The sequence below is a fragment of the Mustelus asterias genome, chromosome 3, assembly GCF_964213995.1.
Source record: "Mustelus asterias chromosome 3, sMusAst1.hap1.1, whole genome shotgun sequence".
In the NCBI taxonomy this organism is placed as follows: Eukaryota; Metazoa; Chordata; class Chondrichthyes; order Carcharhiniformes; family Triakidae; genus Mustelus; species Mustelus asterias.
The window spans coordinates 135781329-135807612 of record NC_135803.1 but is presented as its reverse complement, the minus strand read 5'-3'; the positions used below and the strand labels follow the sequence as shown (position 1 = coordinate 135807612).

General features: G+C 42.5%; 1 protein-coding gene across 5 annotated transcripts in view; it reads left to right on the top strand.

The window, feature by feature from the left end:
* Positions 1–8774, top strand: part of pparg (peroxisome proliferator-activated receptor gamma) — a 114117-nt gene extending 105343 nt beyond the window's left edge. For 4 of the 5 annotated variants that reach the window (XM_078209717.1, XM_078209718.1, XM_078209719.1 and 1 more), the window contains one exon: positions 6377–6774. In XM_078209717.1, the coding sequence (XP_078065843.1) occupies positions 6377–6624 (248 nt within the window). In that variant the 3' untranslated portion in view covers positions 6625–6774. Of the gene's footprint in view, positions 1–6376 lie in introns of all 5 variants that reach the window. The other variant, XM_078209715.1, reaches the window with a different exon arrangement.
* Positions 8775–26284: the final 17510 nt, after the last annotated feature.

Here is a 26284-nt window from a genome sequence, read left to right as displayed (position 1 = left end):
GCTCTGGGAGATGTGCATGCGTTCCCAGCGGATGCGCAAATCCCAGAAAAAAAGCTGGCGATGCGCATCTCCCACCGCGACCCGACAGAAAATTGCGGGTTGCGATGGGAAAATCACAGCCATTGATTCCTCATCATCAAGATGGGAGAGTTTATCAAATGCCATTTCCTTGGCTAACTTATAAACTTTATTTTCCATCAAAATTACAGCAAGGGGGAAAAATACATTTTTATTGTGAAGTGTAACCCTCCCTGAAAGTCAATGGACACATTCTTATCACTGTGAAATTGGGAGAGAGTTGCGCTGATTCAATCTTACCACACTCTGAGCAAAAACTGAAGCAAGATCTGTTTCCTGCCAGCGGGGGGAGGAGGCAGGGCCTAGGCTCGCCAAAAGCCAGCAGCTCATAGCAGAAGGCGTAGTCGTGCATGCGCAGATCTCTCTGTTCTGTGCAACAGCACAGAGGGAGATCTGTCACTGTCTCCCCCTCAGCTATCACCAGCCTCTGCAGTCAATCGCACCCCCTCCTTGCATGGACCAAATGATCGCCAATCCCCGGCCCAGCACAGTTGATCGCCACCCTCCCGGTCGATCGCCAGTTGCAGAGTGCGCAATGCCCGCCCCCCCCCGTCCGATTCTAGTTGCAGAGTGCACAGTGTCACCCTGTCCCCTCAGGCTCCACCCCTTCGGATGGCCAGTCTAGGGTGCCAGGCTGGCACTGCCCAAAGGACACCATCCCTGCACCCAACCTCCCAGGTGTCCTCAATGGCCTCCGGTCCTACTGGAGAGGCTATCACAACAGGTCCCATTAATAGGAATCAGACATGAATCTCACCAGTGAAGACCTTCACCGGTGAGGCTGCTAAGACAAGTGAGCCCGGACAATTCCGTCCCAGGCTCAGTAATCGCCTAGCTCGTGATATTACCAGCTTACCCTGCCCATCAAGGTAAGTTCACCCCCTCCCATGTTTTTGTAATTGTTCAAATTTGATAGCAAAAATCTACAGATGATACATTGTTCACAATAACAGTAAGGATGGCCAGTAGAGTATTTTTTTGTAACTTGATAGTTTCCTGGTGATTTGTTGGAAATTTCATGGTGATTTTCTTTCTGGGCTGCCATAACTTCATTCGAAAACAGGCTCAAACACAGCTGCTTTTCCACCAAAGCTATATTGGCCGATCAGAAGAACTCGAAAAGTTGCAATTGTCTTTAATTATTAATTAACTGAGCAAAGATGAGGGAGTAATGGCCATGATTTATCCCTCAAACAACAAATGGCAAGTATTCCATTACTTGTGCCTTGTAAGATGGTGGACAGCCTTTGGGGAGTTGGGGTGTGAGTTACGCATTGCAGATTTTCTAGCCTCTGACCTGCTTGTATAGCCACAGTATATGGCTAGTCTAGTTCAGTTCCTGGTCGATGATAACCCGCAGGATGTGAATAGTGGGAGATTCAGCGATGGTAATGCTAGTGAATGTCAAGAGGCAATGGTTAGATTCCCTTTTGTTGTAGATGGTCATTTCCTCGCACTTGCATGCCACGGTTGTTACTTACCACTTGCCAGCCCAAGCCTGAATTGTGTCCAGGTCTCGTCGTATTTGGATATGGACTGCTTCAGTGTCTAAGGAGCCACGAATGGTTGTGAACTAATGGTGGACGGAAGGTCATTGAACCTAAGACACTCCCCTGAAGAATTCATGAACAGTGAAGTTCTTTTTATATAATGTTGCGCTAAAGTAGTTGAAAAAAACTGCAGAAACTATCATGGATTTGAATGAACACTTATATTTTGATACCTTGAACCTGTGCATAGAAACATAGAAAATAGAAGCAGGAGTAGGCCATTTGGCCCTTTGAGACTGCTCTGCCATTCATTGTGATCATGGCTAATCATCAAATTCAATATCCCGCCTTGCCTCCACATCCCTTGATCCCTTTAGCCCCGAGAGCTTTTCTAATTTTTTCTTGAAATCACACAATGTTTTGGCCTCAACTACTTGCTGTGGTATTTGCAGAAATTTCTAACTAGCAGCCAAATACTCTTAAGAAAAGTGCTTAGGAGAGTGTTTCAACATTGGCCAGAGACCATCTTAACTGAGAGTCTATTCATGGAACGTAAGCATTAGATTCTCAAATTAGCAATACATGAGAACACAAGCTTATGTCAACAAAAATCTACTTCGTACAATGTGGAATATTTTCCAAGGAATCCATATAAATAACATGGAGTGAATATAGTTCCTTTCTCAATGGTGGTCATTAAATTTTGTTTTGGTCTTTGAAATAATGCTGAAGTTGCCACAATACTAATATGATTAAAATAAGCTACTTGGAAATGTGTTTTTCATGAATAGCCAGTTTTAATAGTGATGGGATGAATTCACAAGAGAAGCCAAGTTCAAATTTCTCACCAAGACTTCCATTGCACTAGCTTCCAAACAATTGAACATTTAATTTCACCATAACAAAATACTTTGTCTTAAAAAAATTATAATACAAAGCTTCAGTTTTAAGTGGTAAAATCATTATACACCTGGAATGCATTGCTTGGGAAGAGAGTGGAGGCCGGAAACCTACAAACTTTGCAAAGCATTTGGATGAGCACTTGAAACGTCATAGCATTCAAGGATATGAGACAAGTGTTGGAAAATGGGATTAGCATGTCTTTAGTGGTATTTATTTTCGGTGCAGACTTGATGAGCCAAAGGGCCTTCTCTGCGCTGTACGACTCTATGGGCGGGAGTTTACGGCCTTACTCGTCCCAAAACCGTAAAATCCCGCCCGTGGTCAACGGACCTTTCCATGGTCCGCCCCTCACCCGCTCCAATTCCTGTGGCGGGTGGGGTGGTAAAATTCCAGCCTATGACTCTGTCACATAATCTTGAAGGGTATATCAAATATTTCAAATGACTCTTTATGCTTCTAGTATTGCTCCTGATTTCATAAGTCTTTCTGCATAAAGATTAGTGGAAATCTGCAACTGCTTTCCCCAAAAAGGGGAATGTTGGATGTTCAGGATGTTGGATTGAAAATTGCAAAACTGAGATTTGGAGATTTTTGTCAGGCAAGAGTGTTAAGGGGCAAGGAGCCAAAGCTGGTCAGTGAATTCAGCCATGAACAAACAGAACGACAAAATGGGCTCGAGGGGATGGAAAGCCCACTCCTGGTCCAATTTAATAACAGATCATTGCACTGGATTTTGGATGAATGGAGATTGGGTGGGATTGTCCACGCCCCCTCCACCCCACCACGCATTTCACTGCAGCGGAGGTGCTCGACAGCGGAATCCTCTGGAATCGCACTTGTCAACAGGGTTTCCCATTATATGGCCCCCCCACCACCAGAAAACTCACAGTGAGGGTTCAGCAGAAGATCCCATTGACAGGAACAGCAGGAAAATTCAAGCCATTGTCATTTTGTGTTTCTTTCATGCATGGTCCAGGAAGTCTTACTTCCACTGTGTTTTGAAAAGGTTATTTCCCCCTGCATGATTCTCTAAGACACTCCCCATACTACGAAAAATTCCCTGCCTGAGAAAGCAAATATTTCTCATTCTAATAGGTTACTAGGTTTACTCTCTCACCTGTGTTTTCCTTTTAAGGCGGGTGCTAGGGGAGGGGAACACCTCTGAAAATTAGTATCATTAAAAGGTGAGATTCCATGTAGAATTCAAGGATAGAGTTGCAACACCTTAACTGAGGTTTACTGACCGATTCTTACTGGCATCAGACCCTGACAAAATTATTCCTTTAGTCTCCACTCAGTCCACCAACTGATGGCCTGCATGGGATCACATGCTTGCCCTGTGGGAAAGTCACTTCTATTTTCTGGGGATTAATTGTGAATTATAGGGATAGATATAATTTTGTGTGTAATAGAACTCTGTATATTCTTTATAAATGCTTTCACAATTTTGTTACACCATAGCCTGTCAAGAAAATCTCCTTGTGTTCTGCACAATCATAAAACATATTACAAAAAACACAAATGGGTTACCATTAAAACAGATGTTTCGCCATTAGCACTTTTAGAAAAAATAATTCTTACTTTTCCTCTGTCCATTTCTGTATTGGTATGCTAGCACTGACACATTTTGAGCACTGACTGCTTTGTGATATTACGGAAAGTTGCTTGGAACCGTTATAAGAACATAAGAACCTAAGAAAAAGGAGCAGGAGTAGGCCATCTAGCCCCTCGAGCCTGCCCCGCCACTCAACAAGATCATGGCTGATCTGAAGCGAATCAGTTCCACTTACCTGCCTGCTCTCCATATCCCTTAATTCCCTTATCGATCAGAAATCTATCTACCCGTGATTTAAACATATTCAACAAGGTAGCCTCCACCACTTCAATGGGCAGAGAATTCCAGAGATTCACTACCCTCTGAGAGAAGAAGTCCCCCCTCAACTCTGTTCTGAACTGGCCCCCACTTATTATGAGGCTGTGCCCTCTAGTTCTGGTTTCCCTTCTAAGTGGAAAGAATCTCTCTACCTCTACCCTATCCAGCCCCTTCATTATCCTATATGTCTCTATAAGATCACCCCTCAGCCTTCTAAACTCCCAATGAGTACAGACCCAATCTGTTCAATCTCTCCTCATTATCGTATTTGATTTCGTGGGAATGTGTAAATGAACTTACACTAGTGAACTAACACAATCATATAATCACTTTTGGGCAATAGATTTGATTTGATTTATTATTGTCACCTGTATTAGTATACAGTGAAAAGTATTGTTTCTTGCACACTAAACAGACAAAACATACCATAGATAGAGAAGGAAAGGAGAGAGTGCAGAAGTATTAGTCATAGCTAGGGTGCAGAGAAAGATCAACTTAATGTGAGGTAGGCCCATTAAAAAGTCTAATGGCAACAGGGAAAAAACTGTTTTTGAGTCGGTTGGTACGTGTCCTCAGACTTTTGGATCTTTTTCCAGTGGAAGAAGGTGGGAAGAGAGAATGTCCGGGGTGCGTGGCATCCTTGATTATGCTGGCTGCTTTTCTAAGACAGCGAGAAGTATAGACAGTGTCAATGGATGGGAGACTGGTTTGAGTGATGGACTGGGCTTCATTCACAGCCTTTTGTATTTTATCGCAGTCTTGGATAGAGCAGGAGCCATACCAAGCTGTATTACAACCATAGAATGCTTTCTATGGTGCATCTGTAGAAGTTGGTGAGTGTTGTAGCGGACGTGCCAAATTTCCTTAGTCTCCTGAGAAAGTAGAGGTGTTGGTGGGCTTTCTTAACTATAGCGTCCGCATGGAGGGACGAGGACAAGTTGTTGGTGATCAGGAAACCTAAAAACTTGAAGCTCCCGACCATTTTTACTTTGTCCCCATTGATGTAGACAGAGGCATGGCCTCCACTATGCTTCCTGAAGTCGATGACTATCTCTTTCATTTTGTTGACATTGAGGGAGAGATTATTGTTGCCGCACCAGTTCATCAGATTCTCTATCTCGTTCCTGTATGTGTCTCGCCATTGTTTGAGATCTGACCCACAACAGTGGTGTCATCAGCAAATCGAATTGGATGGGAGTTTGGCCACACAGTCAGAGATATATAAAGAGTATAGTATGAGGATACAGCCTTGTGGAACACCGTTGTTAGGGATGATCATGGAGGAGGTGTTGTTACCTATCCTTACTGACTGCGGTCTATGGGTTAGGAAATCTAAGATCCTGTTGCAGAGGGAGGGGCCGAACCCCAGGCCACGAAGTTTAGAGATGAGTCTCGTCGGAATAATGGTGTTGAAGGCTGAGCTGTAGTCTATGAATATGAGTCTGACATGGGTGTAATAGGTTTTTTGGCTTGTATCTTCACCACATTAGTGTCCTGTTAAACACATCGGGCGGGTCTTTCAGGCCACGCTCGCCCAAAGCCGGAAAATCCTGCCTGAGGTCAACGGACAATTGCATGGTTCGTATCCTGTCCACTACGATTCCCATGGTGGGAGGGGCAGGAAAATTCCGCCCATCATTTTTAATCCCATCAAGGGAAAACTAAACAAAGTAAGTGAATTACTATAGAATAGTCTTGTAAACTGTTGATTTTTTTTTAAGAGGCTTTGATTGTGAAGTTCATTCAGAAGAAAGATGCCTTCATAATATGCGCTGCAGTTTAGCTGCTTCAGCCCTAAGTTGAGGAATTTCTTCCCTAAACAGGTTCTCTACCTCTCTCCTCTTATAAAATGCTCCTTAAAACCTACCTGTTTGACCACTTTTTTGGCTGCATGTCCTTCTTATGTGGCTGGGTGCCTAATTTTGTTTGATAATGCTCCTGCAAAATGATTTACTGTTTTGATGATTTGACATAAAATGCAAGGTGTAGTAATTGTATCAGAATATGAAACTATTTATCTGCTTTGTTTTAGATCGGCCTGGATTGCTAAATGTTAAACCAATTGAAGAACTGCAGGACAGCATCCTACAAGCACTTGCCCTTCAACTTAAGATAAACCACCCAGATTCACCACAGTTATTTGCAAAACTACTTCAAAAGATGACAGATCTAAGACAGATTGTCACTGAGCATGTGCAGCTTTTGCACACGATCAGAAAAACGGAGGCAGAAATGAGTCTTCATCCACTCCTGCAAGAAATATATAAGGACTTGTATTAGAAAGCCTCCCCTTGAACCATGGACAAAGCAATGTCCCTTTCTCAAACTCCACAGTTCTATTGTCCACTGTGACAACAGAAACAACTTATGAATGGCAGTGTCATTAGGCACCCAAATAATAGTTTGTGGAATTGCACCTGACTCCATTGTACAGAAAAACGCTGGCAGGAATGTAGAACATTTTCTGCGCTGGTAATAGATATTACTGAATATTGCAAATAATTGCTCGAGTGCCTTAAAAAATCCTTGTTCTGTGAAAGATTTTGAGAATTTGTCTATCAGCAGTTAGGAACATAGAATAAAAGCCTAGAGTGTTCAGAGTTCAACTTGTCATTTTTCTGACAAACTTAACTTTCATATCCAGTCTGTGTTGTCCTTCAGGATCACCCTTGCACTGACTCATCCTTTCTATCATCTTCATAACTGAAACTTGACTGATATTGTTTAGATGGGGGTTGGCCGCAAATTATGCAAGCCATTTAATTGGCAAATTATTTTCTCTCAAATTTCGGTCTGTCTGTTTAAGATAAATCATCTAGGCCTATTATTTCATTGCAAATGTAAAAAACTGGGCATAATACAGAAAATTAAAATGAACTAACGTTAACTATTTTCATTATATTAATCAACTGTGTGGAGTTTGCACATTCTCCCTGCATCTGTGAGGGTTTCCTCCGGTTGCTCCAGTTTCCTCCCAAAGATGTGCAGGTTAGGTTGATTGGCCATGCTAAATTGACCCTACTGTCAGGGGGATTAGCAGGGTAAATATGTGGGGTTATGGGAATAGGCCTGAGTGGGATTGTAGTCAGTGCAGACTCGATGGGCCGAATGGTCTCCTTTTGCACTGTAGGGATTCTATGATTCTATTCTATGATTTTTAACTAGGCTCTAGATTTCACCTTACGTCATTCAGTACTATGTCTTCTATACAATTAAGTGTGTATTTGAATGCTGTGTTGAAAGTGCTTCCCGTAATTTTGCAAGTGGATAGAAGTATCACCCAGAAGAGATTCTAAATGAACACACAATCAACTTTTTTTCATTGTTTTAAATGCAAAAAGTTCTTAGTGAGCACTATTAGTTTTTACATTATTCAATGTCATATAATCTAGAAACGGCAAAACATAGTTACACTGGATTCTTTGTGAAGCCAACAGAAAAATGCAATATCCCCTTACTTACAAAATATTAAGCATAAGCTGTATCAAAATCCAGCAGAATTCTATAAGAATCCATTGAATTCATTAAAAGTGCAATTTAAGTACATAGTAATAAATACTTTTCAAAAGCCATTATAATCATTGATCTATGGCTATTTACATTTATCATATTAATCTGATGCAAGTTACATAACGTTCAGTTAAATTAATAATCGTTAATCAATAAGTACCAATGTATTTGGTAAGGTTTCCCTCCATTGTCTTCCACTGGGAAATTGTCACAGGCAATGCATAATGAGTGCAATTGATGCCTGTATTAATTTTAAAAGTTCAAGGAATTTTCCTCAAATGCGTCCTTGGCAAGTTTGTAAATTAGGTTTTGTGGGAAGTTGTTCCAGTCCTTAATTTTATTTGGGAGTGGTTAGCAAAGGAAGCCCATTTGGGCTTGATGTTAGAAACATTTAATTGTCCATTCAAATTGATAGTGATGTCAACCCTGTGGGTCTTCATTGATCATAAAACATTTTGGTCTGAAATTCGTTTGAGCATTTTAACGTAACATTGTTATAAGTGTGGTTTAAAGGGATTTTTGTTTAGTATAAGGTTAAAAGCTTGTCCTATAATTTTTTTCCCCACCCTGCCCATGGAATTCCATGGAATTACTAAAATAATCTTCAAACTTTAAGTTGGGTTATTGAGTTCATGGACTCTTGTGATAATTGTTCATGTGGTGTGCTGAATGTACAGATTGCTTACATGATATTTCCATTCTTATTTTATAGAACTATAAATCATTTTAACAGCAAATGTTATGGTTAAGAATATCATTTGATAAATAATCATATTGGCTTAACTTTCTTCAATATTTACTGTATATGGCATTGTACAAAAAGGATAGCATATGAACAGCTATCGTCAAAAGATTTCAATTTATTTTAACCATTTAAAGAAGGATTCTTGCCATTATAACCCCTATTAAAATCAAACTACAAACAAGTTATTATTGACTTTAATATACTTTAATATAAAAAGTCAAAGTTTATTTATTAGTCGCAAGTAGGCTTACATTAACACTGCAATGAAGTCACTGTGAAAATCCCCTAGTTGCCACACTCCAGCGCCTGTTCGGGTACACTGAGGGAGAATTTAGCATGGCCAATGCATCTAACCAGCACGGCTTTCAGACTGTAGGAGGAAACCAGAGCACCCATACAGACCCGGGGAGAATGTGCAGACTCCGCACAGACAGTGACCCAAGCTGGGAATTGAACCCAGGTCCTTAGCGCTGTGAGGCAGCAGTGCTAACCACTGTGCCAGTTTTGCAGGATGTAGTTCTCGGGTGAAGCTGGACTAAAGGTCAGGCAGCAATCAGATCAGGTGTAATTCACCTTCCAATTTGAAATAATATATTCTGTCCCAGTTTTATTATCGTTATTCATTCATATGTCTGCCTTTAGAATGGATAGTGCCTATGTTCATTTATGTGTTGTAATTACACTCCTCTGACCAGTGGTGGGGCTGCAGAAGAGAAGATTAATTACAGCACGACAAGTTTACACACAGAATATATAGAGACTATATTCAATCCAGTTCAGTCATTATATCCTTGATTAAATATTGACTGCTAATGGAGTCATAAGGCACACAAAAAGAAGTAGTGTATTAGAATTAGTATGAATAAGTGCAGAATCAAATGATTCATAATTAATCTCTCCAATAAATAGCCTCCAACATCTTTAACACACCAGACCAATATTCAGTCAGCACTACACTTAATTAAATTTCAATTATTTTAACTATTACATTTTTAAAGGTTATAATGGGGGGAAGGCAACCTCCTTATTTTAAGTCTGCTAAATAGGTGAATTTCTTACTTTTTGCCACAATTTTACGGCCATGCTTACCCCAAGGTTGGAAAATCCCGCCCAAGGTCAACGGTCCTTTTCATGGTCCACCCCACCCACTACTATTCCCCTGGTGGGCGGGACGGGAACATTCTGTCCAAAGTCTTTACATAATGAACAAATGTAATTTAACGCACAGATTCGTGGTTATCAGTGCAGGATATTCCAACCAACACCACCGCAGCTTATTTGCAGGACCTTGCTTTGTGTAATATAGCTGAGTTTATTCATATTACAGTAACTTAACAGCGTTACACATTCCTAAAAGGGAATTAATTAAATGAAAGTACTTTATTTCTGGAAAGATTTTGTGTCGGCTTGTTAAGGAAAGGGTCAAGAAAATAACATGGATTTCTGATAAAAATGGGCTACATTTAAGGGAGTATTATGTAGCCTCTCTATTTAGAAACATATGCTGTGTGAGCCAACAGAAATGATTGTTCAAATCATCTGGTAGAAATATTTGCCAAATTATTTATGATATATAGCTCAGCCAGTAAAGAGTAGCCCATTGTGAATATCAGAATGTCTCCACTGGCTTAGGAGGGATGGGGGAGCAATAGCATTACTGGTTCCCTTGTATTATTTGGAAACTTGGCAAAATGACATTGGACTTCATCCTGCTGTCGGTGTTGATGATTAACTGGTTCTGTTGAATCAGCATATCCACAGCCCAGTCTGGATCCCAGCTGATTACATTGTGCCAGATTCTCTTCATATTTTCTGCCAAACTATAAACAAATTGCTCTGTTTTCATTTTAAGATTATTGGTATGTTTATGAATTGCTTTTTATTCCCCCTATCAAATCATGCAATGTAATGAAAGCTCTTTGCAGCTTCAAGGTATTACAGTTCAGCACATTGAACACTTTTTCATGAGTTGCTGTCTAATGAAATCTGTAAAAGGTAAAACTGAAAATTTGCTTTGCGCGTGTTCTTTAATGGCTGTTCAACCACAAACGAGGAATAGAGCCTAATCATACGGTGTGAAGTGCTGCGGTCCTAATAGTGAGAATGAAATTGTCATTACATATAATGCGTACTCTTAGTTATCTAAAATCAGAATGTTTTATGAGATATCCTGCTTACATTTTTTGTACCGTAACTCGATGGATACATTCCTGCAATGTTGATTATTGAACTGGATAACTCCAAATGCATGGGATCAAACTATGCTATTTTGTAAAAACAAGTTAAAGACAAAATAGATATTGATAGGTTTACCTACTGTATAGCTTTTTTATTTAATAATGATGTAAGCCATTTCATTTTGATGTGTTGAATTTGCCTATTCAAAGCATCACATAAGACTTGTGACTGCATATAACCTGAGCCTTATTTTATAATGACAATTAGTTCATAAAAACACAGCCAAATGGTCCATTTAATTTTTATTATTTCTTTGGAACTTAAGTACTCAATTAGAAGCTTAATTTTGAATTTGCATCTAGCTAATGATATGCAATGTATTTGTGAATTTTACAAATGAAATATAGAGATATTTTACACTGTATGGGCTGTAACTGACATTCAGGGATCCTTTATTTTATTGTCCAGCTTTGGTTTTTAAAATGCAAGATACTTCTAATGCATTCAATCATGTGCTAATGATGTTTGTCATAATTTTAAAATGTTCTCGAACAATGTCCAATTAGTATTTGGATGCTGCGTCAAGAGTAATATTTTTACCCTACCAATAATGGATCATTGTGAGGAAATTCATGCAGTACTAATGTGCAACCAGCAGAGGCTGCTACTGCCACTGTTGGCATAATGATTGATAGAAATGCTCACTGCAGTTCAATTCACTGCACCTTATAACATTGAGTGCACTTTCAGATATCCTGAAATAACTAGACTTTTTGAGAGTTTATCATTGTCATCATGATCTCAAAACAATCCATTTTTATTTAGCAAACAAATCTAAGCCACTTATTTTTCACTTCTGAACAATTCAAAAAATGGATTTAAAGGAGTGCTGAGCGAGAAAGCACAAGTGTGGTTAAGGGTTTACCACTTGCCGTATAGCATACCCATTTCAGTCATTATTACTCAAAGGGAATATTTTAGTTACAAACTATCTGTAAACTGCAAAGATGACAGTTCTGTACTGGCAAAGTATTTTAAATAAAAAAACTGAATACTTTTAAATTGGTTTAAGTGTCTTACTTTTTTAAAATGTATTTATTAGTGTCACACGTAGGCTTACATTAACATGCAATGAAGTTACTGTGAAAATCCCCTAGTCGTCACACTCCGGCACTTGTTTGGGTACACTGAGAGAATTTAGCATGGCCAGTGCACCCTAACCAGCACGTCTTTCGGACCGTGGGAGGAAACCGGAGCACCCGGAGGAAACCCATGCAGACACGGGGAGAAATGAGCAGACTCCGCACAGACAGTGACCCAAGCCAGGAATCGAACCTGGGTCCTGTCACTGCGAGGCTGCAGTGCTAACCACTGTGCCGTCATACTTTGAATGTGTCACGGTTATCACTGGAGAGATATTTCTAGTTACTGTACATTTTTTCTTTTTTTTCTAAGTCAGAAATTAGTCTCCTGTATAAACTATTACTTAAATTAAGTTACTGTTGGGAACTGCGTGAAATAGTGAATTGGCAAAGTCTGTTTCGTCTCTAGCGCCTATGTTCAAATCTGGATTGATGGTATGAGAGTTGCCTCTCTATTCTAACAGTAAATAAATTTGAGTAGTCATAACTCAAATAATTCATGTTAGTATTTGAAAATTCATAACGATGGATGGATGAGGACTAGAAAATTACACACTGCACGTGGTGTGATTCTAAAATTCTATTGGAATATTTACCTATCGGTGTGAATACATTTCTGTATCTAGATTAGCAATCCAGGCATAAACACACATTGTTAGATTCGCCCCATTTATTATAACACTGTTAATACTAAGTTGTTCTTAACATATTTTATTTTACTCTTTCTGCTACAAGGTTGGGCGTAATGTGAATCATCGACCACATTGCTCCCCTGCTAGATATTCTAATTATTTAGAACCTACTTCTGGTGGATTATTTTCAGCAATGTATCCACAGTACTAAGAATTTCAGCAATAACCAGCCAAAATATTTTGAAAACATTTGTACGTTTTAAAACCATTGTAAACTTTTCATCAAAATAAGAACAAAGAACAGTACAGCACAGGAACAGGCCCTTTGGCCCACCAAGCCTGCACCAACAAATGACACCTTTCTAAACTAAAGACATTTTGCCTCTATGTGGTCTATACCCCACAATTCCCTGCCTATTCATGTGTCGAAGTTTCATGTATTGTATATATATCCTTATATATCTTATATATATCTTAAATATATCCTAGGATTCTTTGGGAGGCAAGGGATGAGATTGCAGAGCCTTTGGCTTTGATCTTTGGGTCCTCACTGTCCACAGGGATGGTGCCAGAGGACTGGAGAGTGGCGAATGTTGTTCCTCTGTTTAAGAAAGGGAATAGAAATGACCCTGGTAATTATAGGCCGGTTAGTCTTACTTCGGTGGTTGGTAAGTTGATGGAAAAAGTCCTTGGGATGGGATTTACGACCATTTAGAAAGATGCGGATTAATCCGGGATAGTCAGCACGGATTCGTGAAGGGCAAGTCGTGCCTCACAAATTTGATAGAATTTTTTGAGGAGGTAACTAAGTGTGTTGATGATGGTAGGGCAGTTGATGTCATATACATAGATTTTAGTAAGGCGTTTGATAAGGTCCCCCATGGTCGGCTTATGATGAAAGTAAGGAGGTGTGGGATAGAGGGAAAGTTGGCCAATTGGATAGGTAACTGGCTATCTGATCGAAGACAGGGTGGTGGTGGATGGAAAATTTTCGGACTGGAGGCAGGTTGCTAGCGGAGTGCCACAGGAATCAGTGCTTGGTCCTCTGCTATTTGTGAGTTTTATTAATGACTTAGAGGAGGGGGCTGAAGGGTGAATCAGTAAATTTGCTGATGACACCAAGATTGGTGGAGTAGTGGATGAGGTGGAGGGCTGTTGTAGACTGCAAAGAGACATCAATAGGATGCAAAGCTGGGCTGAAAAATGGCAGATGGAGTTTAACCCTGATAAATGTGAGGTGATTCAATTTGGTAGGACAAATTTAAATGTGGATTACAGGGTCAAAGGTAGCGTTCTGAAGACTGTGGAGGAACAGAGAGATCTTGGGGTCCATATCCACAGATCTCTGAAGGTTGCCACTCAAGTGGATAGAGCTGTGAAGAAGGCCTATAGTGTGTTAGCTTTTATTAACAGGGGGTTGGAGTTTAAGAGCCGTGGGGTTATGCTGCAACTGTACAGGACCTTGGTGAGACCACATTTGGAATATTGTGTGCAGTTCTGGTCACCTCACTATAAAAAGGATGTGGAAGCGCTGGAAAGAGTGCAAAGGAGATTTTCCAGGATGCTGTCTGGTTTGGAGGGTAGGTCTCATGAGGAAAGGTTGAGGGAGCTAGGGCTGTTCTCTCTGGAGGTGAGGAGGTTGAGGGGAGACTTAAATGAGATTTATAAAATGATGAAGGGGATAGATAGAGTGAACGTTCAAAGACTATTTCCTCAGGTGGATGGAGCTATTACAAGGGGGCATAACTATAGGGTTCATGGTGGGAGATATAGGAAGGATGTCCGAGGTAGGTTCTTTACTCAGAGAGTGGTTGGGGTGTGGAATGGACTGCCTGCAGTGATAGTGGAGTCAGACACTTTTGGAACATTTAAGCGGTTATTGGATAGGCACATGGAGCACACCAGGATGATAGGGAGTGGGATAGCTTGATCTTGGTTTCAAATAAAGCTCGGCACAACATCGTGGGCCGAAGGGCCTGTTCTGTGCTGTACTGTTCTATGTTCTTACAGTCATATTGTCAGACATTGCCTGACTTAAAAGCCAAAAACTCAATTTTCTAAGTCATAAAAGTTTGTTATTGGTAATGCTGTGACGTCTGTGTAGAAAAACATGAGAGTAGATAGATTGTGTTATGATTATATATTATATATAACATATAATGAATGTATAGTGAATAGAAATAATTACATTTTAATAGTTTTGAAAGTTACTGTTTACTATACAACCAACTCTCAATTTCTAATGGTTTGAAAAGGCTTCAGTATATGATAAAATGTAAGTTAATTTCATTGACTACATATTACTTGTTTAAAGGTTTACCATATTTTGGTAATTATGTACAAACAACTGCATAACTTGGTCATTATCTTTCAATATCCTGTGTGGCTAACATATAATTTTACTGTTAGATTGTTTTTCACTTTAATCTGAATGATTTACTGGATGTAGGCCGGTTTTATGAATACCATCCAGTCAATGTTATGCCCATGTAAATTGGTCAACTGGTGCCTGGGAATCAATCATTTATACAGCGATTGTAATTATATCTGAATTGAAAATGATAAAATAAGAACAGATGAATTAAAGCCAGAACTTCATTGTTGTTTCACTAGTTAAGCAACAGAGGAAGTCAAAATATACTCAACCTTTCCGAAACATTTAGGTTGCAATATGTTGCTAGTCTGCAGGCAAACATGATATGTGTGTCAAACAAATCATAATTTACTATGCACCACATTCTATACACATCTAGCAAAATTTTCATGTGAGTTTCTCTACCATCAATATAAGGCAGAAAATTGCACTAAATGAAAAATTCAAGATGCTTTGTTGTCCACATTCGGTTATATCCCACATAATTTGATCATAAATTGACAATTGAATTATCAATCGAGGGATTAAGTTTCGGAGTCCGGGGTTAATGATGCAGCTATATAAGACCCTCGTCAGACACCACTTGGAGTACTGTGCTCAGTTCTGGTCGCCTCACTATAGGAAGGATGTGGAAAAGATTGAAAGGGTGCAGAGCAGATTTACAAGGATGTTGCCTGGATTGAGTGGCATGCCTTATGAGGATAGGCTGAAGGAGCTCGGCCTTTTCTCCTTGGAGAGACGAAGGATGAGAGGAGACCTAATAGAGGTGTATAAGATGTTGAGAGGCATAGATCGGGTGGACTCTCAGAGGCTTTTTCCCAGGGTGGAAATGTCTGCTACGAGAGGACACAGGTTTAGGATGCTGGGGGGTAGGTACAGGGGAGATGTTAGGGGTAAGTCTTTCACACAGAGGGTGGTGGGCGAGTGGAATCGGCTGCCGTCAGTGGTGGTGGACTCAATAGGGTCTTTTAAGAGACTCCTGGATGAGTACATGGAGTGTAATAGGATGGAGAGTTATAGGTAGGTCTCGAAGGTAGGGATGTGTTCGGCACAACTTGTGGGCCGAAGGGCCTGTTTGTGCTGTAGGTTTTCTATGTTTCTATGTTTCTAATGTATGTATTTTGAATGGATTATTCAAGCTCATGTGATTTATTTTGCTTGGGTTAAAAGACTGCCCACTCCCTCCCTCAGTTTCCATTCCTTTGCGTCTACTATTAGAACCGCCACATGTGATTATTGTTCCCTCCACACCCAAAACCAGTCCACACACATGCACGCATGTGTATGCGTGCACACACACACACACACGCATGCATGTGTACACACATATACTCACACACTGATGCGCATCAATTGGACACGAGGCACAAAGCTTCGGTAAAAGAAGGCTTTTATTAACTAACAATGGAACTATCAGAACTTTAACACACTATCCCAGACTGAAGAGGTCCCGCCTGAGCAGGGGGTCTTATACCTCTCCCAGGAGGCGGAGCCTGACTGGGATGTGCCACAACAGTTACAACCACAGGTGTATCAATCCCACCCCAGCCCAACAACAACATTAGAACAATCCCACAGTGGGGACCAACGATGGTTCACCACACACACACAGTTTGCACAATGATTGTTGTAGTTTTTCACCAAAGCTTTATAGGTATTTTCATAGTTTTCAAGCCAGTTTCTCTTTTAAAGTTTTGCACAGTAATGGTTTTTTCTTACTTCAACCAAAGATGAAACCTGGTGAGCTTTGATTTTATGACTTTCAAAATTTGGCTGTACTTTTAAATTATTCAAATCTCATCCACTTGCAAAGAGATAAAGTTTAACCCAAAAACTTCAGAGATTAAATCACTTTATTCAGACAAAAAAAACCTGATAACTGAAAGCAAAACAATAAAAGACAAGAACAAAAAATAGGAGTGCTTATGTTGTAAATTTCTGACATTTGAACATGGAATGAAGCGAAGGAACCAGGTGTGCTGAACTAGTTAATCACAGGAAGTGCAAAATTCATCTTGGTATCCTTGGCCTATGGATTACATTTCCCAGTCCTCACAGAATGGGTGATTGATTCATCTCCCAAGCTGGCAACTCTGGAGTGGCAAGGGGCGTGACCTTACCAGCTTGCCATGCCTGTCGATCAGCATGGTGAGCCGGGTAGATAGCATGAGAAACCAAATGTCCAATTTGTGATTACTGTCTTCCTGGCCCTGTTTTACTGGCGAGAACAGCTTCTGTGCACAAAGCTCACGAGTACCCTTCGTCGTCCAGTACTTCCCTGGAGCGGAGAAGCTATGACATCTTCTCCAGAGCCTTCAACATGTCATCGATGAAGATGAACATCTCACCAAGGCCATCCCCACACCCCCACTCCTTGCCTTCAAACAACCGCACAACCTCAAACAGACCATTTTCCGCAGCAAACTACCCAGCCTTCAGGAGAACAGTGACCACGACACCACACCACCCTGCCACAGCAACCTCTGCAAGACGTGCTGGATCATCAACACAGATGCCATCATCTCACGTGAGAACACCATCCAACAGGTGCACGGTACATACTCTTGCGACTCGGCCAACGTTGTGTACCTGATATGCTGCAGGAAAGGATGTCCTGAGCATGGTACATTGGGGAGGCCATGCAGATGCTACGACAACGGATGAATCAACATCGCTTGACAATCACCAGGCAAGAGTGTTCTCTTTCTGTTGGGGAACACTTCAGCGGTCAAGGGCCTTCAACCTCTGATCTCCAGGTAAGCATTCACCAAGGCAGCCTTCACGACACATGACAACGCAGAATCGCTGAGCAGAGACTGATGGCCAAGTTCCACACGCATGAAGACGGCCTCAACCGGGATCTTGGGTTCACGTCACACTATCTGTAACCCCCAAAACTTGCCTGGGCTTATAAAATCTCACTAACTGTCCTGGCTAGAGATAATTCACACCTCTTTAACTTATGCTTAACCCTCTCTCCACTCACATTGTCTGCACCTGTAAAGACTTGATTACCTGTTGAGACTCGTATTCCAACCATTATCTTGTAATTGAGTTTGTGTCTATATATGCCCTGTTTGTGAAGCACATCCTGCACTCACCTGATGAAGGAGTGGCGCTCCGAAAGCTTGTGCTATCAAATAAACCCGTTGGACTTTAACCTGGTGTTGTGAGACTATTTACTGTGCCTATCCCAGTCCAACGCCGGCAACTCCACATCAAAAAAAGACAAGAACAAAGAAACATGGGTGCTTATGTTGTAAATTTCTGACATTTGAACATGGAATGAAGTGAAGGAATCAGGTGTGCTGAACTAGTTAATCACAGGCTGTGCAGGATGGGTAGCTAAAATTCATCTTGGTATCTTTGGCCTATGAATTACATTTCCCAGTCTTCACAGAATGGGTGATTGATTCGTCTCCCAAGCTGGCAACTCTGGAGAGGCAAGGGGCGTGACCTTACCAGCTTGCCATGCCTGTCGATCAGCATGGTGAGCCGGGTAGATAGCATGAGAAGCCAAAAGTCCAATTTGTGATTGCTATCTTCCCGGCCCTGTTTTGCTGGTGAGAACAGCTTCTGTGCACAAAGTTCATTACCACTAGACTGCTTGCATCTGCATTCGATTAGCGGATCCAGCACAGCTGCTCCCCTCCTCTTGGATGCTTTCAATCTCGCCGGCATGACGTTTTGAGAATCACTACTGCTCTAGAGTAATGGAGACAATGCGCCATGGCCATGCTGGGGGACAGCGGAAGCCATTGAAGCCCCAGGGTGGTTGGGGGGCATGGCCGGGCAGTGCCCATCAGGCAATGCCTGCCTGGCAGTGCTCACCTAGCCTATGCAAAGGTGGGGGTGGACCGCAGAAAGGGTTATGATGGGAAGGGGGTGAATGTTGCGGGTCCACCAGGGGACTCATTGGGAAGGTCCTGATGCCCCAATGCCGGCAACCTGTGTTGGTGTGGGGGGGGGTAACAATGCCACCGATGAAGGGGGGGGGGGCGGTGCGAGGAGGTCTCCCGGGTCGACAACAGATTGGGGATAAGAATATAAACATAAGAACATAAGAACTAGGAGCAGGAGTAGGCCCTCGAGCCTGCTCCGCCATTCAATAAGATCATGGCTGATCTTTTTGTGGACTCAGCTTCACTTACCCGCCCACTCACCATAACCCTTAATTCCTTTACTGTTCAAAAATTTATCTATCCTTGCCTTAAAAACATTCAACGAGGTAGCCTCAACTGCTTCACTGGGCAGGGAATTCCACAGATTCACAACCCTTTGAAGGGTTGTGCATCCTGCACAATTACGCCCAAGCACTCTGAAAATACTGGCGTGGAGCACTCCTGTTTTCACGCTGCTGTGCCACTTTTTTGAGGGAAAATACCACCCATTGTCTCCTGCTGGAGGTCCAGTTCTCAAAGTAGACATGGTCTCCTGCTGAAACTATCAAACACTTACAGAACACTCCAGGGGAATTTCTATTTCACAATCACCGCATAGTTTTGGAGAAAATGTTACCACTGACATATATAATATTGCAGTCTTGGTTATTCTGTAAATATTGCTAACCGGAGCACATTCTTTACCAGAGAAAAACTGTCCTTCACCTCTAACCTCTGTATCCTTAGTTATATATTCGTTTAGTGGAAAAATAGAGCATGTGCGGCTTGTTTTTTTTAATACTTGTGACCCTAGTTTACAAAGTCATTTATTTTAAACCAAATGTCATTTAATAAGCATGCCACATAAACCTGACATAATAATTCTGTGTCATAGCTGGAGTTACAAATCATGATTTGAAATTGAGATAGGAATGAATTGATCATTGAGTTAAATAACAAAACATCCCTTGAGTTGTAAGGCAAACGTGAAGATGTTGAGAAATAAAATAAGGAGGGCAGCTGGAAATTGAGATTTTTCACATTGAAGGGAGACAGGAAACATGACCTCAATGTGCAATGTGCATATTTAAATGTACATATGGTGCAACTTGCTCCTCCTCTTACCAAACCAGCTAGGTAGCTTATCATTTCTGCACAACACTCAACTAATTCTTTGTCTTTTGCCCTCTCCCAAATATTCTCCATAAAGGAGGAGTACAAGTGTGGGATGAACTCAGTCTCTGATAAGGACAGCACTGTAGCGCACATCTGATTATGTGATCAAGGTAACTCTCTGGTAATAATGATAAAGTCATCTACAACGGCGCCCAGCTGCTCCCCCTTTCCAGAAAATTATTACTGTTTTCAAAATATCACAAATCTTGAAATATTGGTTACAGATTCTGGATCCCGGAAACCAAATGTAACTTTACATTGAACTTACAAAGTGGTTTTGGTCTCCAGAGCAGTGTAATAATATCAATGTGATGGCAATTTTTCACTGGCCTATTTTTAGCCTTCCCAAGCTGCACAGTGTCAAGAGGCAGGTTTTATTTTATCCGCTGAAGACTATGCACGGTTAAAGGGGAAAAAATGTAATTAAAACTACAGAATGCAAACTTGTCATTGCAGAAACACTAAAATAATATCAAACCTGTGGAAGTGTCAAATTTTAATGAATTATTTTAATGTACTGGCAAGGTATCTAGAGGGGATGGGTGTGCAGGCAGTGCAATGTTCCTCTTGCACTATGTTTGAGGTGAGGGACGACGACAGTGTCCCTACTGATTACACCTGTGGGAAGTGCACCCATCTGCAGCTCCTCCAAAACCGTGTTAGGGAACTGGAGCTGGAGTTGGATGAACTTAGGATCATCAGGGACGCAGAGATGGCCATAGACACAAGCTTTAGGAATACGGTTACTCCGAGGATTGAAAACAGATGGGTGACGGTGAGAGGGGCTGGGAGGAAGCAGTCCGTGCAGGGATCCCTGGTGGTCGTTCCCCTTAGCAACAAGTATTCCGCTTTGGATACGGTTGAGGGGGATGACATACCAGTGGGGAGCCGCAGTGAGAGGATCTCCAGCACTGTGTCCGTCTCTGTGGCTCGGGAGGGAAAGGGGGAGAGCGGGAGGGCGATAGTTATTGGGGACTCGTTAGTTAGAGGGATAGATAGGAGGTTCTGTGGCAGCAAAAGAGACTCACGGATGGTATGTTGCCTACCGGATGCCAAGGTCCGTGATGTCTCAGACCGTGTTTTCCAGATTCTGAAGGGGGAGGGGAAACAGTCACAAGTCGTGGTGCACATTGGTACCAATGACATAGGTAAGAGAAGGGACGGGGATTTAAAGCAGGAATTTCTGGAGCTGGGCTGGAAGCTGAGAGCCAAGACGAAACATGTGGTCATCTCTGGTACGTTGCCGGTACCACGTGATAGCGAGTTGAGGAACAGGGAGAGAGTGCAGTTAAATATGTGGTTGCAGGGATGGTGTAGGAGGGAGGGTTTCAGATACGTGGATAATTGGAACACGTTCTGGGGAAGGTGGGACCTGTACAAACAGGACGGGGTGCACCTGAACCAGAGGGGCACCAATATCCTCGGAGGGAAATTTGTTACGGCTCTTCAGGGGGGTTTAAACTAATTTGTCAGGGGAGTGGGAAAGGGAGTTGTAGTCCAGAAGTCAGTGAGGGTGGTGAGGTATTGGGGAAGGTATCAGGGTCAAGGGTGGGTACTGGTAGACAGGAAGGTGGGTTGAAGTGTGTCTACTTCAATGCAAGGAGCATCCGGAACAAGGTAGATGAACTTGGGGCGTGGATTGGTACTTGGGACTACGATGTTGTGGCCATTACGGAGACGTGGGTAGAACAAGGACAGGAATGGTTGTTGGACGTTCCGGGGTATAGATGTTTCACTAAGTGTAGGGAAGCTGGTAAAAGAGGTGGAGGAGTGGCATTGTTAATCAAGGATAGTTTAACGGCTGCGGAAAGGCACTTCGTGGGGGATCTGCACACTGAGGTAATATGGGCTGAAGTTAGAAATAGGAAAGGAGCGGTCACGTTGTTAGGAGTTTACTATAGGCCCCCAAATAGTAATAGAGATGTGGAGGATGAAATTGCTAAGAAGATTATGGATATGTGTGGGGGTCACAGGGTAGTTGTCATGGGGGACTTTAACTTTCCAAATATTGATTGGAACCTTTGTAGGTCAAATAGTTTGGATGGGGCAGTTTTTGTGCAGTGTGTGCGGGAGGGTTTCCTGACACAATATGTGGATGGGCCGACTAGAGGTGAGGCCACATTGGATTTGGTACTGGGAAATGAACCGGGCCAAGTGTTAGATTTGGTTGTGGGAGAGCAATTTGGAGATAGTGACCACAATTCGGTGTCTTTTGTTATTGCAATGGAGAGGGATAGGGCCGTACGGCAGGGCAAGGTTTACAATTGGGGGAGGGGTAATTATGATGCGATTAGGCAAGAATTAGGGGGCATAAGTTGGGAACAGAAACTGTCAGAGAAAGGAACTAATGAAAAGTGGAATTTTTTCAAGGAACAAATACTGGATGTCCTTGATAGGTATGTTCCTGTCAGGCAGGGAGGAAATGGCCGAGTGAGGGAACCATGGTTCACAAAAGAGGTGGAATGTCTTGTGAAAAGGAAGAGGGAAACTTATGTAGGGATGAGGAAACAAGGTTCAGATGGCTCGATTGAGGGTTACAAGTTAGCAAGGAATGAGCTGAAAAAGGGGTTTAGGAGAGCTAGGAGGGGACATGAGAAGTCCTTGGCGGGTCGGATCAAGGAAAACCCCAAGGCTTTTTACTCTTATGTGAGGAATAAAAGAATGACCAGGGTGAGGTTAGGGCCGGTCAAGGACAGTAGTGGGAACTTGTGTATGGAGTCAGTAGAGATAGGCGAGGTGATGAATGAATACTTTTCTTCAGTGTTCACCAAGGAGAGGGGCCATGTTTTTGAGGAAGAGAAGGTGTTACAGGCTAATAGGCTGGAGGAAATAGATGTTCGGAGGGAGGATGTATTGGCAGTTTTGAATAAACTGAAGGTCGATAAGTCCCCTGGGCCTGATGAAATGTATCCTAGGATTCTTTGGGAGGCAAGGGATGAGATTGCAGAGCCTTTGGCTTTGATCTTTGGGTCCTCGATGTCCACGGGGATGGTGCCAGAGGACTGGAGAATGGCGAATGTTGTTCCTCTGTTTAAGAAAGGGAATAGAAATGACCCTGGTAATTATAGACCGGTTAGTCTTACTTCGGTGGTTGGTAAATTGATGGAAAGGGTCCTTAGGGATGGGATTTACGACCATTTAGAAAGATGCGGATTAATCCGAGATAGTCAGCACGGATTCGTGAAGGGCAAGTCGTGCCTCACAAATTTGATAGAATTTTTTGAGGAGGTAACTAAGTGTGTTGATGAAGGTAGGGCAGTTGATGTCATATACATGGATTTTAGTAAGGCGTTTGATAAGGTCCCCCATGGTCGGCTTATGATGAAAGTGAGGAGGTGTGGGATAGAGGGAAAGTTGGCCGATTGGATAGGTAACTGGCTGTCTGACCGAAGACAGAGGGTGGTGGTCGATGGAAAATTTTCGGATTGGAGGCAGGTTGCTAGCGGTGTGCCGCAGGGATCAGTGCTTGGTCCTCTGCTCTTTGTGATTTTTATTAATGACTTAGAGGAGGGGGCTGAAGGGTGGATCAGTAAATTTGCTGATGACACCAAGATTGGTGGAGTAGTGGATGAGGTGGAGGGCTGTTGTAGGCTGCAAAGAGACATAGATAGGATGCAAAGCTGAGCTGAAAAATGGCAAATGGAGTTTAACCCTGATAAATGTGAGGTGATTCATTTTGGTAGGACAAATTTAAATGTGGATTACAGGGTCAAAGGTAGGGTTCTGAAGACTGTGGAGGAACAGAGAGATCTTGGGGTCCATATCCACAGATCTCTAAAGGTTGCCAGTCAAGTGGATAGAGCTGTGAAGAAGGCCTATAGTGTGTTAGCTTTTATTAACAGGGGGTTGGAGTTTAAGAGCCGTGGGGTTATGCTGCAACTGTACAGGACCTTGGTGAGACCACATTTGGAATATTGTGTGCAGTTCTGGTCACCTCACTATAAGAAGGATGTGGAAGCGCTGGAAGGAGTGCAGAGGAGATTTACCAGGATGCTGCCTGGTTTGGAGGGTAGGTCATATGAGGAAAGGTTGAGGGAGCTAGGGCTGTTCTCTCTGGAGTGGAGGAGGCTGAGGGGAGACTTAATAGAGGTGTATAAAATGATGAAGGGGATAGATAGAGTGAACGTTCAAAGACTATTTCCTCGGGTGGATGGAGCTATTACAAGGGGGCATAACTATAGGGTTCGTGGTGGGAGATACAGGACGGATATCAGAGGTAGGTTCTTTACGCAGAGAGTGGTTGGGGTGTGGAATGGACTGCCTGCAGTGATAGTGGAGTCAGACACTTTAGAAACATTTAAGCGGTTATTGGATAGGCACATGGAGCACACCAGGATGATAGGGAGTGGGATAGCTTGATCTTGGTTTCAGATAAAGCTCGGCACAACATCGTGGGCCGAAGGGCCTGTTCTGTGCTGTACTGTTCTATGTTCTATGTTAATCCACACATCACAAGGGCACAAATTTGGTTGCCAGGATACAAATTGCATCACCGTAGGCAACCATTCTTTCTTAAGCCCAAAATTTATTTTGTTTTTGTTAGTTTATGAAAAACTACTTTTTAAGGCAATTTAACTTCAAATCTAGTGGAGTTTTTTTTAATTCACTTCCCTTTTCTTTCCTGAATACAATGTCATTCTACAAACCTGGTAACCTCTTCCAACAGGCATTCATCATGCATGAGGCAAGACAGTAAATGACAGTCGGGCTATTATAACTTACAGTCCTGGTCCTGTCATCACCTGACAGTCACATGTACACTTTCATCAAGGGGCCATGAATAAGATCTAGCAATACAAATCCTGCTGATTTGTTTTACATCAGCTTGGTCGGTGGTGGCATAGACCAGATTCCAGTCTCTTTGACTGGAATCTGCTAACCTAGCAGATAGTTGGGCTGGACTTTTGGTCCCAGCTGGAGCTGGGATTGTTGCTGGGCCACAGCCAGAAATTAGCCCTGCCTGCCAACATGCTGGTTCCCAGCTCCATCCCACTCCCTGGACCTTTATCCAGAGGGGTGATGGAGCTGGCCGGGCTACCCACCCACAAGGGCGGCATGGTGGCACAATGGTTAGCACTGCTGCCTCACAACGCCAGGGACCGGGGTTCAATTGTGCCCTCAGGTATGTGGAGTTTGCACATTATCCCCATGTCTGTGTACGTTTCCTCCAGGTGCTCTGGTTTCCTCCCACAGTCCACAGATGTGCAGGTTAGGTGGATTGGCCATGCTCAATTGCCCATTAGTGTCAGAAAGATTAACAGGGTAAATATATGGGGTTACAGGGATAGGGCCTGGGTGGGATCGATGTCTGTGCAGGCTCGATGGGCCGATTGGCCTCTTTCTGCACTGTAGGGATTCTACGATTTTATAACAAGCAGCAGATCGACAATCCGATTCTTTAGGAGCCAAATTGAGGCCAAAAAAAGGAAGCTGACTAGCCATTTAGTGGCCTGTAGGGAGGCACCCATCGGCAAGCTGCTGGGGGGGGGGGGGGGGGCGGGGGTCAATGCTCCAGAAGGTCCAGAAGACCTTCCTGCATGCAGGAACAGCCACTGGGTGTAAGATGCTCTGTAGAGGAGTTCCCTAACTTCCCACCAGCTGCCCCTCTGCATACACCAGTGGTAGTGACCTGGCTATTTTTAATTAAAGATTTAAAGATGTTGGAGAGATGTCATGCCCATTTTTACCTTTCATCACTGCCTGCTGCTCCTCCTAACCTAGAAGGCTTCGGATTGCCCCCTCCAACTCTGAAAGCCTGCCTGCCATCCTTAATTGGATGGCGAACCCTGTGGAAATCCCAATGAGCCACCTTTCACCAAGGGATGTGTGTGGGACACAGAAACAGTCCAAGCCTCAGTTTGTATCTGTAGAATCAAACCAGGAACCAGCCTGTCAATATGGTATATAATATATAATAATATATAATATATCTATATAATACAACACAACATGGTGCATATCTCCAGTAACTCTTTTGGGGAATCTTCTGCTAGCTGTAGTTAATATAAGATGTATACAGACAGGCCTTGGTTCAAAATCACATAAACTTTATTATTTTAGTTTAAGAATCTTAAAAATCATTATGGCCATTTTACAGTGATCAAAAGCCACAAGTGTGGAAAATCATTCTTGTTTCTATGTTTAGCACTGGTCTTGAAAATGTTTTATGTTCGTTCCAGAATGTGGGTGCCACAGGCTAGGCCAGCACTTATTGCCAACCCTTAATCATCCCTGAGAAGATGGTGGTGAGCTGCCTTCTTGAACCACTGCAGTCCAAATGGTCTACGTAATTCGGTTAGGGA